Raw genomic sequence first — 12,968 nt, 5'->3', positions numbered from 1 at the left:
GTTTTTTCAATAATTTGCAAATTATTGAGTTTATAGTAACTTTTCTTGTCCCAAACTTAGATGGAGGACATCGGGCGCATTCAGGGTGGTATGACCATAGGTGCAAACTTAGAATGTTATCTGAATAAAGGAGGTACAATACACATTTTCATACTGCGATGTACCATTAAAGAGTGTGTTGTACATAGTGTTCCTTTTTAGCAACTAAAAGTTTATTATTCCAGTTGATTAAGGATGACATCTGTAGAACACAGTTAGTAGTATTAGTGACCTTATTTCTAACATAGTGCAGTTGATTGAATTAATTCATACTTATTGAACTTTAATACTAAAGCTGCTTTCTGATCATTCATTATTTAAACTAGACCAAACTCTTGAAAAAGATAAGAATTAGCCAAGGGGACCAGGAATAGACACTGTAAAGTTGATTCTGATGATCTGGTGTATTAAAATGACTTAAAGTGAGTGGACTTTCTTAATGAGAGAAGGGTTTTGTTTTTTCTTTTTTTAAAGCAAGGGTAATACTTTTTCCAGTTAGCAATCAAAGGTTTTACTGAATAGATGGAAACATTGGTTTCTTCACAGATACAGAAATAGGAAAAGAGAATAAAGAGATTTATTTGGTGCTTTCAGAGAAGAACTGAATGAAAGAATTCACTTCTGGATGGCAAGATGATAGTAACTGTTTCAGTTCAGATACGGTGTTAAGTCTTACCAGTAATCTGCTACAGTGGGTGGAATAAGTAACTAACACGGTTAGGTACGCGTGCCAGCAGTAGTGCTGTATAAAACTGAAATCGGGAGAGAATTTGACAATATCCCTAGATTGACAGCACAGTTAAGTTTTTAAATTCCCACCTACAGACAGAGAGGAAAGTGGGAAAGAATGGGGATGACACTAACGATGGAAATATTTAGAATGTTTGAAGATGAAGTTGTCAGCATAAAAGATTTGAGATAAATCAGCATAAAGTTCATCTGGAAGAACAGCCTCCACAGGACAGATTGCATCAAATGCCATAAAACTTTTGATCAAAGATATGAATGAAGGCCTTCAGTGATAAGATGATGAGTATTTCAATGATGTTGCTTCTTAATTTAAACTGTCAGGGCAATATGAACCTAATATATGTTTAAACTGTTTTTTTTTTTTAGTTGAATAAAGTTTCTAAGTCGTTGCCTACCAATTTCATCGTTCATTCCAGATGTAAAGGTCATATGCTTTGAAACTCAGTAGGCTCTATACAGAGTTGATTTAAATGTACTCTAATTAGTGTTCTCTGATAACGTTTATTTGCACTTAGCACACTGTCCATCAAGTATACTGAGAAAACAAAGGTGGTAATTGACCAAATAGCTTGCTTTTACAGTTAAGAATCTGGAATCCACAATGATTGAAGGATTATCTAATCTTGCCCCTGTTGCCCTATTAATACAATTTTTCAGGGTCAAAAATACCCAATAGGTAATTGTTTGAAAAACTATTATAGCCACTGAAATTTATACTGTGCAGATTATATTTGAGGTAGCTGAAACTAATTATGGGAAACAAGGCTTAAAATAACAAAATATGAATGATGAAACAATAATATTAATTACCATATTACATACTTAAATATTTCCTTAAGATTAGTGGGATGGGAATATAAAATTACCTAAATATTGCTAGAGATATTTTGGGGGGAGAGGAAATGAAGATTCATTTATTTCTGTTGCTATAGATATCAAATATAACTTTAAAAAATTGATGATGCTATAAAGTATATAAAACATTGGAATTATTTACAAATTTCACTTAACCTGTGTGGATTTCCCTGAGTCAGTACTGTACTATGGCTGACATTAAACCCATGCTAGGTAACATAGCTCCAGGACCATATCACCCATGCCCGAGATGGGTGAGCCCCTTTCTTCAGGAATTATCTGAATTTATGGGCACGTAGATGTCATTTGGGTGTGCTGTTTACTGGTTTGTCACAACATAGGGAAGCTAGGGACAGTGCAGTGAATTATTTTTAATACACACAAACTTAATTTACAGAATGATTGTTGTATTCCTGGATTATGTACTTCCAACTTGGTTGATGTTAAATGTTATCTAAAAATGTCCTTGCCAAAATAAAATTGTTAACCCTGTTTTAGACATTTAGAGTTTTGGTAAATTTTGCCAATTTTTCCAAAAGACTGGAAGTCATTACTCAAATTAATGTTGAACTAAATTTGAAGACTTGAAACATTAAAATTTTAATATATAATTATATCAACAAAGTTCTGTCCAGATCATTAAAATTGAAAATCACAAGAGAAAGAATATTTAATTTGGTTTTATGAGGTCTGTCCAGAAGGTATCCAGCCATGTACTATGAAAAATAGAGACATTTATTGAAGAAGATACAAGAAACATTGTACACAGGACAATGATGCCTCAGTCTCCTTCACAGTAGGCACCTCGGGCCCTCACACAGTTCTCCCATTTGCCACCAGCTGCTCTGTCGTGTTTTCCTTAATCTCATCGATGGCGGAAAATCTCTTTCCTTTTAAATAAGGTGATTTTAATTTTAGCAAAACCCGAAAGTTATAGGGTACCAAAATTAGCTGTAGGGGGGCCCGGTCACTTGGGTGTTTTTTTAATGTTTGCCCAAAACACTCTACATAAGACATGATGATGAGCAGGCACAGTATCATGATGAAGCTGCCAAAGCACAGCTGTGGCCTTCGGAATAATCCAGATAGTTTCTGTGGAGGAATGTGCAAGCTTAATGTAAAAATTTCATGTAGATTCATTACTCTACTTGCTCAGTCATCTTGCTTTATTTTTTAAGATTTTATCTATTTAGTTTTAGAAAGAGGTGAAGGGAGGGAGAAAGTGAGAGAAACATTGGTTAGTTGCCTCTTTCGTGCCCCCAACTGGGGACCTGGCCGGCAACCCAGGCATGTGCTGTGACGGGGAATCAGATTGGCGGCCTTTTGGTTCACAGGCCAGCGCTGAATACAGTGAACCACACCAGCCAGGGCTGCTCAGTCATTTTGAGTGCGATGGCCACACAGCACACATACTCCTTAAGGGTGTCTACTGTCCCCACTGACTAGTACAGTGAAGTCATTATTGTTCACGCATGTGCATTCCAGTCCACTCTCCTTGGCTGCCAGGTTACATCAGTGTTGCACAAACTGTTCTGGTTATATTAACAGTAGTCGTACTTTTTCCAGACAGGCCTCATATAAGTATAAAACAAATTAATAATTTAAATTTTGTGATTCATTAGTAATTGTACAGATAAGATACTGCTAAAGAGTTTAAATATACATAGTGTAGGAAAAATAGATACTCATAAAGGGGAAGTGTATTTTCTTGATCTACTACATTTTCTGTATTAGTGTCATTTCTAGCATCCCCTTTGAGAAATTAAATATTTGGAAGCAGAGAAAATGAAGTTTTAACTAGACCCCTAGTGAAAGTCACTAATGTGTCCTTGGTTTTAGTATGACATACATAGAAATGATCCTTGTTTTTGTTTCCCAGTAATTTTGAAGTAAATATTCTATAATAAGTATAAAGGAATATTAATATAAAATCTGGCCCTGGCTGGTGTGGTTCAGTGGTTTGAGTGCACACCTGTGAACCAAAGGATTGCTGGTTTGATTCCCAGTCAGGGCACATGCCTGGGTTGCAGGCCAGTTCCCCAGTAGGGGGCACACGAGAGGCAACCACACATTGGTGTTTCCATCTCTTTCTCCCTTCCTCTGTCTAAATATAAACAAATCTTTAAAATCTTAAAAATATTTTTGTCATCTCCTACTCTCTTCATTAACATTACTTTGTGTAAGTGTCAAAAAGTAAATAAAGAGCAAGAGAGGAAAAACCAAAAAGCAAAAACACCCACAAGCTTAAGGCCAAACATTTCAAAGACCTTTTAAAACATATATGGGGAAAAGTATGTCAAAGGGGCAGTTATTGATGAATAATCTCTTTAAACCTTCTCAGGTATTTACCTTGTGTTCTGTTTCTTTCCTAGTGAGAAAAAGAAAGAAAAGGAGCGTGAAGAATTATGGAAAAAACTGGAGGATCTGGAGCTGAAGAGAGGCCTTCGACGTGACGGCATAATTCCAACCTAACAAAAACGACGCCAGCAACATTACTAACCTGTGGAGTCACACATTTATGTAGTAGAAGATGGAGCAACAGTTTTCTGTATTGTGCAACTTTACAGTAGATTTCACATTTGTTTCATTATTACAACAGCACTGTATATACCTGTCTCTAAGTAAAGGAAAAAAATAAGGACTTCAATCCAAAGTTTGGACAGTAGATGGACTTCTCAGAACATTGCAAACATAATCATTGTTCTAACCCTTAAAAAAAAAAAAAGCAGTCTTCAGAGATGTGTTAATGAAATTGCTGTTAAAATCCCAGCGTCAGGATTCCTTATTTATCATTAGCAGAGAGTATGAAACAATTTTTAAATGTGAACAATCTTAAATTTAGCTTGTCTTTCTGCTAAGCTGTTAAATGTATTTATAGTAAAGGAAGAAAAAAAAGACTGTCATTTTCATGTAAGTTTGTACAACATCCTCTTCTGGATAACTTGACTGTATTTGACATCTCCTTTTGCACATCTTCATGAGTTGATTGTCCACTTCCAATGGGGCCACGGATTAATTATAAAGGCCCCTGATAAAAGTTTTGTTTACTGGAGTGAACATCTTTCCAGTAACCAGGTAGTCCTGGTACTCCTGTAGTTTTAAAATTAGGAGTAAAGAGAAGAGGTGATAAACATAGTAGGGAAGGGAAGTCTGGATTCGTGCAAGTTTGTGGTGAATCCAAATCAATGTCTTGAATCCTTTGAAAACAGGCACTGGGACATTTGTAGGCTTCAGTACCTGACCAGTATTAGTTGCGTACATCATTGAACACACACACGCCAGAGATGTTGTAGAAATGTCAGAAAACATCCTTTTGGACCATTTTGAAATCAGAAAGACAAACACTAAACAGTACAACCTTGAAATTGATTGCCAGGATTGCGAATCTAATTGGGAATGGAGTTGAGCAAACAGCCTGGACTGTTTGGAGTTGTTGCCTTACTTTTTAATATGTATTTATAAAGTATTCCAGCAAAAGAGGATGTAGCCTCTGGGAAAAAACAAACATGTTACAGTGTTTTTTTGTAGATTCTCCTATATCTCATCACAGCGCCAGCCCTGTTTTTAGCCGGAAAGGATTCAGGATAAACATTATTATGCATTCTGAATTGGATGCGTATTCCTAACTACTGTATTTGTTACCAAAAGTGGTTCTACAAATGCTACTGAAAAAAATCTGGAAATTCCTAATGTCCTGAGTATTAATAATAAAGTTTAAAAATGCTTTTATATCAAAGGTGCATTGTGACCAAATTGTTTAAGAAAAAATACAAAAAAAACCTGAACAAAACAAATCTAGGGCTGTATCATAGATACATCTTATTGGCTCTCTGCTTTGTATTTAAAAGAGGACTCTTGACACCTTGGGGAGATAAAAATACTGATAAAACTTGTATACAGTATGTACTTACCTAATGTGGTTGCATTATTATGTACTGAAAGTTATGTGTTTGGGGCTTGTTTCCAGGATGCTTTTGCTTGTGACGGATGTGGCAGTGTGAGTTGATAATCCTAAACCATCACTTGCAGCAGTATTCACAGTATAGAGCTGACTCCATGTTCATGCGTTGAATTGTGATAGCAGCAAACATGAACATATGAACTGTTGTTGCTCTTAGTAGAAATATAATATCAATATGGGCTTGTATATTTTCTTCCATTTAAATACAAAGTAGAATATGCAGTTGTATTGTTTCCAAAAAGGGGGGCGGGGGAGGCTGCCGACCTTTCTTCCCTGTTAAGTATTTCAGGATTATCAGGTCACAGTTTGTGCGTGAAAGTCAGCTAATGTTGGATATTGTCATCTCAACAACCTTGTAAAACAGAAAGAAAACTTGGCATTGTTAATTCTGAAAAAGAAACAGCAGTAAAAGAGTCATGCAGCACCAAACACAACATGGTTTAATGGAATTCGTAGATTTTTTTTTTTTAAGAATATTCACGGGGATTCAATGTAAAATTGGCCGAGGCTGCCAGAGATGAAACAACTTCCTTTCAAAGTGTCGGAGCAAAGGTGCAAGTTCAGATACTACAGATAAAACATAAATTTGTAGCAAATCACCTCTGGTTTTAGCTCGTTAGTTTTGACTTTGCATTACATTTAGTTTTGACAGTATAAACTTTTGTTTGCCATTATTTCATCTTTTTAGATGGTGGACATTAAAATCACAGGTTTATGAAGCATCTCTGCCCATTAGAATGAAATGCAGTCATTTGAAATGAGAAAGACCAGGGCCCTGTGTGTGTACCTTACCCTGTCCTCAGAGGTAAGGGGAGAACTGCACAGATAGCCCTGATGTCAATTTCTATGTTGATCATTCCAAACTGAGAAGAATAAAGCCAAATTTTAGACATACTTAACGAAGCAATTTTAGATATATGTCTAAAATTCATCGGGCAACTTCTGAGAAGAAACACTGTCTTTTCTTTTTTAGTTGGAAGTGACAATGTGACATTCGTCATGTTGTGTCCGGTGACGCAGAGTAACTGAGGTGACCTGACTGTCGCACTACGTGACATTTTAAGGACGTACTTGCTGCATTTGCAGCAGCCCTCTGTCCTCCCCCACGTTTCTCCTGTTGCTGCAACTTGAGCTCATTGTGACAAATGCATCTTCGTGTTCTATTTTGTTTGCTTCATAATTTCCAGAACTATATATAAATCTATTTTTTAAATAGCGAATATTGTAGTTAGTGAGTGATGATCACTCCAAACTTATCCCTACCATATTGGTTTCAGGGGTAGGATTAAGAGTGTCTTTGGAAGAAAAAAACAAACCCTGTGGTTCAGAGTGATGCGAGAGGCCTTAGGCTGTGGGCCTGGAAAAACCATGTGAGTGAATTGACCCATTTGGTCCCTCGAATCAAGCATGCATTCCTTTCTCATTGTGTGAGTGTCCGCAGTTCCCCTCAGTATTTAGTTTGTGTCCTTTTAAATTTTATTATATTTTGCTCTCCCTAACATCTGTTTTTTTATAAAATAAGAAAAAATTAAAAAGTAAGAAATAAATAATACCCTCGATGCCGCTGGATACTCACAAGCAGGGTTATGCTCCTTCACCTTGGGCTGCGCGCCTAAAGGGAAGGGTTTAATTTATTTTGTACCTCCTATACGTGGGGCAGTCCGGGGTGCAGAGCCAGGAATTGCTTGTAATTGCACCTGCTATACTTAAAATGTGTAGCCCTAGGCTCAATCACACTATGGAAAGAAAAAAAAAAGTATATTTAGAGCTTTAAAAGCTTTTTTATTTTTTTGTGGGGGAAGGGTGGGAAAGGGAAAATGTATGGATGTTACAGGCATTTTTAAGAGTTATTTTTTCCCCCTCTCTGTTTTGTCTTTTTTTCTCCCCTTTTAATCAGATGCACTAACCTGGCCCAGGAAATGAAAAGATTCTCTCTCTTGATGCTATTACCAATGTTCTCACAAAGTGACTGGTCACCTACAGCAGAGAGGTGACAGACATGAGGCATGATCGGTGATGTTTTTTATTTGCACATCAATATTTTTATTTTTATATTCTGGCTCAGCTGCTTTCTCTGAGTGGAGTTAAGGAACGAGCCACAAAGGATTTTTATAGTAGGTGTATTGGCAATGCATTTTATGTTTCTCAGTATTTCATTTTGAAAATCTGAAACAATGGTGCATCTTGAGAGAAAGTTGAGCAAATTTCAAACTGGTGGAATGTTCACTTGTGCTGCTGCTTGTGCGTGGTAGCAGCGGCGGGGTCTCTCATGGAAATAAACACCCCCTGTGATGATGTCTATGAATATAGGTTTCCTCTACTCCCCCTTCTTCCCTCCCCCACCCTCCTTTTTCTTTCTTCCCTTCTCTACTTTTTTAGAAATCACTTACTGTAAATAAGTTGTAACCCAAACCTCATGTATCAGTGGGGAACTTTCAAATATAAATATTACAATACATTTTCTGGTGGTTGTCTGATTTTTGAGAGGTATATGAGAATGCCATGTCCATTGCTTTTGGTTTGAGGATTTTGCTTTAGCTTCATGCATCTTTTGGTATTTTAGTATTTCATTGTTTTAGCAGGAGAGGGCAGCAAAAGTTTATTTTTCCCTGTTAGAAATGCTGTGGTTCATGAATGGTTTTGTTTAGTTGCGTGCGTGCGTGCGCGTGTGTGTGTGTGTGTGTGTGTGTTTAAACAGCATCTGTTTGTGGGTAGAGGTAAAAATGAAACATTTTTGATATGAAAAGTTGCATATGAAAATTATAGACTGGTTCAACCAGACAGCGAAGACTTCTTTTCCTCCATCAAAGTTCAAATGCCACAAAACAATCTTCCAGCTCTGGCTCAAATAGGCTACTACTTCCTTTTCAAACAGGACAAAATGCAAGCTGAGTCTTATACACACGTGGAATTTAAAATGTTTTTCTTTGAAAATGATTTACTTTCGTCAAAAGTGGTAACAGAAACAAAAATGAAGGTGCTCCCAAAGAGAAATGTAATCCTCCCCTTTCACGATTGTGTGAGAGGCTCTGTACTGTGGGTGCATCCTAATAAAGAAGCAGTGAAGAGTTTTCAGGTGCCTGATTGTGTGTTTGTTTCTCACCTCTGGCCTTGTGAACCACACAGATCGTAGGTTGTTGGGTTGATGTACTTGAGACGGTGGGGTTGGTATGTTCAGGTGTTCATCGAGGGAAAATTGGAGTGGGCTGCTGTCTGTCGCTGTGTACAAGCTACTCCAAAACTTAGTGGCATGACCACCCAAGACAAATGACCATCTTGTCTCCACCCCTCAAATGTCAACATGGGTTGGGGGGTAGGAGAACTCACTTCCAAACACAGCTCACGCCCATGGCTGGCAAGTCGGAGCTGCTGTTGGTTTGGGGTCCAGGAGGCCTTAGTTCATGACATCCTTAGGGGGCTTCCTTGCTGTCCTCACAGCTTGGCCACTGGGCTCTAAGAACGATTGTTCTAAGAGACGGAGTGGGAACCGCTCTCTTTGAGGCCTCGGCCCTTTAGAAACTGTCTTGGCATCACTTTTGCCAAATTTATTGGCCAAGCAGTCACAGGGCCTGCTCAGATTCAAGTGGAGGGGACATGGGTTTCACTGTAGTGTGACGAGAGGAGTGTTGTCTTGAATCAACCAGAGGACATGTCTTTGTAATGCACTTGATTTAGGTGACTGATTAAATCACGTTAGACTTGGAACCCTGTAGAGCTAATTAAGTGTTTCATGTTAAACTCTGAGTTGGAGAGAAACATTTTTGTAAACATAGAAATTTTGTATTTTAAAGCATAATCATTTGTAACATCTGAAGATCCTGCTAAATTATGGGGGGGCAGGAAGAAACTTATAACAGATTTAAGGGTTCAAAGAAATTTCAGTTTATTTCAATGGAGTATCTATCTAATCCTAATCCACATTGCCTCCCGTCCTGTAAAGACATATTTATGATAATGGAGGCAAAGTAAAGATACAGCCCAATCCCTACTTCCCAGATTTTTATTTAATAGTGTATCCAGGTGGTTTCTAGTACATCAAGTTCACATTAGATTATTTTTCAACGGACTATACCATGGAATAGCAAGGGGAATTAAAATTTGATTTTTAATGGTACATCTTCATTGTGTAATTTATTCTTGAAAAGGCAGATTAAAAAGTTGGATAGCTACATGCTGCCCGCTCCCTGTACCTAAAAGTCCACTAGAAGACAAACTCATTGATTGATTGGGCCAGTGTTTACTGATTGGCTCAGTCCACATTCTCGCCCATTCTCTGATGTTCAGATTTTCTGTCATTCTAACTGTTTAGTTTACTTTTAAAATCGTAGTCTGAATTAATCGTACAATTTGTAGTGAAGCTGAGTGGGTGCCAGATGATGTGAGGCCTGGTACTGGGAAGGACGTCAGCCCCAGCCCCCTTCATCCTTGCTGATGGTCTTCGGGTGAGAGGTTCTGGCCAGAATCACCCAAGGTGAAGGCCAGGGGCTTGGAAAGCAGAGACCCTCGGGATCCCACTTGGGCTCTGCTATTTTATCAGCTGTGCAGCTTTGGGAAAGGTTCCTGATCTAAGCCTCAAGTTTCATTTGTAAAATGCAGGTAAAAATGGTAGTTTATAATGTTATATTACATTAGATACTATTTGTAAAGCAGTTATCACAAAGCCTGGCCCATAGTAACTTAAAACCTGCAATAAATTACCTGTTATCTAAAGTGGTGACTTAAATATAAATGAATAATTTGATAGCTATCACTTATCAAATACTGTGAGCCTTGAATTGTGCTAAGAATTTGTATCCATTAACTTTTCACAGCAATTCTGGGGAGAAGTTGTCATCTCCATTTTGTGGATAAGGACAAGACACCTGAGGTTCTACCAAGTACTGAGCCAAGAGTCTGACCCTGATGTGCTCTGAACAGTGGTCACTATGCAGTAAGATCACTGCTTCTAAGTGCATGTGTCAAATTTTACTCCCCGTAACTGAAAGACTGAAATTCACTCCCTTCTTGCAAGAAAGAACCTTACCTCATTCATCCTGCTGTTTCCATTCCCAGTTCTTCCCATTTTCCTAGGAGCTCCCCCAGACTTCTGTACCAGGCCTTTCGGGTCCTTTAACCCAATCCCATACCATTTTAACTAAAAAAAAAAAACACAAAAACAAAAACAAAAAAAAACAAGAAACAAACAAAAAATAAACAACTGGTGCTGGTTAACCGGTGGGAAAACTGAAACCCTTGTGCACTGTTGTGAGGAATGTGAAATGATGCAATCATGGTGGAAAACTATGGCAGTTTCTCAAAAAACTGAAAATAGAATTTCTACGTGATGCAGCAATTCCACTTCTGGGTACATACCCAAAAGAAGTGAAAGCAGGATCCCAGGAAGATATTTGTATGCCCACATTCATAGCATCGTTATACGCAATAGCCAAAACATGGGTGCAACTCACGTGTGCATTCAATGAATGGGTAAGCAAACATATATATACACAATGGAATGTTACTCAGCTTCAAAAAATAATGAAAGTCTGAAATATGCTACAACATGGATGACCCTTGAGGACGTTACGCTAAGTAAAATAAGCCAGTCACAAAAAGACAAATACTACATAATATCGCTTAGAAGAGGTACCTAAGAGTAGTCAAAAGTTACAAAGACGGAAAGGGTAATGGTGCTTGCCAGGGCCTGGGAGGCGGAGAGAATGAGGAGTTCTGTGTGACAGGTGCAGAGTTGGGTGTGAGACCAGAGTCACCAGGATGCCTGGTGACGATGGTGCGCAGCAGTGGGAATGTATTTCATACCATCGACTTGGACACTTACAATGGTTAAGCATGACAGATTCAATCACGTGTTTTACCACAGTAATAGAACACTACAAATCATGTCCTACAGTGGATGTAACATTTCATACTCTGACCAGCGACGTGTACGCCAGCTGCTCCACATTTTTGTCAACAGCGGTGGCTTTCTTTAGAATGTTAGCCATTCTGGTGAGTGTTTACAGTGCTGTCTCATGTACATGGCTGTGATCTGTGCTCTTGATGACTGATTATATTGAACAAGTTGTTGATGACTTGTATACCTTCTTTTGTGAAGTATCTTCTCAAATCTTTTGCCCATTTTGCTTTATTGTGTTCTTGGCCTTTTTTAAAAAAAATATTTTATTTATTTATTTATCTTTAGAGGGGAAGGGAAGGAGAGAGGGACAGAAACATCAATGTATGGTTGCCTTTCATGCATCCCCTGCTGGGAACTGGCCTGCAGGGAACCGGTCTGCAACCCAGGAATATGCCGTGACTGGGAATCGAACCGCAATCCTCTGGTTTGTAGGCCTGTGCTCAATCCACTGAGATACACCAGCCCGGTTTGTTCTTGGCCTTTTTATAATTGAGTTGCAGGAATTCTTTATACACCCTGAATAATAATTCTTTGATATATGTTTTGTAATATTTTCTCCCTGTCTGATAAGAAGTTTTAAATATTGGTGAACTATAATGTAACTTTTTTCTTTTATAATTACTGTTTTGTGACCTAAGTAACATTTCTCTCTTCTTCCTCCCAACCCTGCCAAATATAATTCTCTTATGTTTTCCCTCTATGAGCTTTATGGTTTTTACTTTTATGTTTATATCCATAAAACCTTGGATTATTTTTCTGTTGCATAAGCTGTGAGATAGGAGTCTATATTCATTTTTTTCCTATATGGATATCAAGTTATTGCAGCAGCAGTTTTTGAAGACTTTCCCAAAGAATAGCTTTGATGCCTTTGTCAAAAATAAAACTACTGCCCTGGCCAGTGTGGTTCAGTTGATTGGAGCACTGTCCTACACCTGAAAGGTGGTGGTTTCATTCCCAGTCACGGCACATCCCTGGGTTGTGTGTTCTAACTCCAGTCGGGGCATGTACAATTAATTCCTGGTGTGGGTGTGTTTGGAAGACCATCGATCAGTGCTTGTCTCCAGCATCAAGACTTCCCTTCCCCCTTCCCACTCTCTGTAAAAGCAATGAAAAAAAATTTCCTCAAATGAGGAATAAAAAAAACCTTTTAAAATAAAGTTACCATAAAAGTGTGGATCTGTGTGTGGGTTTTCAGTTATGCTTCAGTGGTTGACTTGTTGATCTTTATGCAAGAACCACATACGCTGTCATGATTACTGTGGCTTTAAAAAACTCTGTAACCAAGTTGTCTAAGTCCCTAATTTGAAACATTTTTTCAAGATCACTGTGCACATTACAGGTCTTTTGTGTTTTAATATAAAATTTAGAAGGAGCATGTTGATTTCTACAAAGAGAAAACCATAGTGGGTTATAATTGGAATTATATTGAATCTGTATAATTTTGAAAAAATTTGATTATAATATTGA

At 38.0% G+C, this 12,968-nt stretch overlaps 1 protein-coding gene across 2 annotated transcripts in view; it reads left to right on the top strand.

The window, feature by feature from the left end:
* The window catches only part of PPP2R5E (protein phosphatase 2 regulatory subunit B'epsilon), a 154,526-nt gene extending 145,830 nt beyond the window's left edge, over positions 1-8,696 (top strand). Inside the window, exon 14 of one of the 2 annotated variants that reach the window (XM_037126017.2) lies at positions 4,017-8,696. In XM_037126017.2, coding sequence (XP_036981912.1) covers positions 4,017-4,116 — 100 coding nt within the window. In that variant the 3' untranslated portion in view covers positions 4,117-8,696. The remainder of the gene's footprint in view (positions 1-4,016) is intronic. The other variant, XM_037126016.2, reaches the window with a different exon arrangement.
* The last annotated feature ends 4,272 nt before the right edge of the window (positions 8,697-12,968 follow it).

Source organism: Artibeus jamaicensis, unplaced genomic scaffold, assembly GCF_021234435.1.
Source record: "Artibeus jamaicensis isolate MK-2021 breed Jamaican fruit bat unplaced genomic scaffold, CSHL_Jam_final contig_851, whole genome shotgun sequence".
NCBI classification, from domain to species: domain Eukaryota; kingdom Metazoa; phylum Chordata; class Mammalia; order Chiroptera; family Phyllostomidae; genus Artibeus; species Artibeus jamaicensis.
This window is presented reverse-complemented; position numbering and strand designations above follow the sequence as displayed.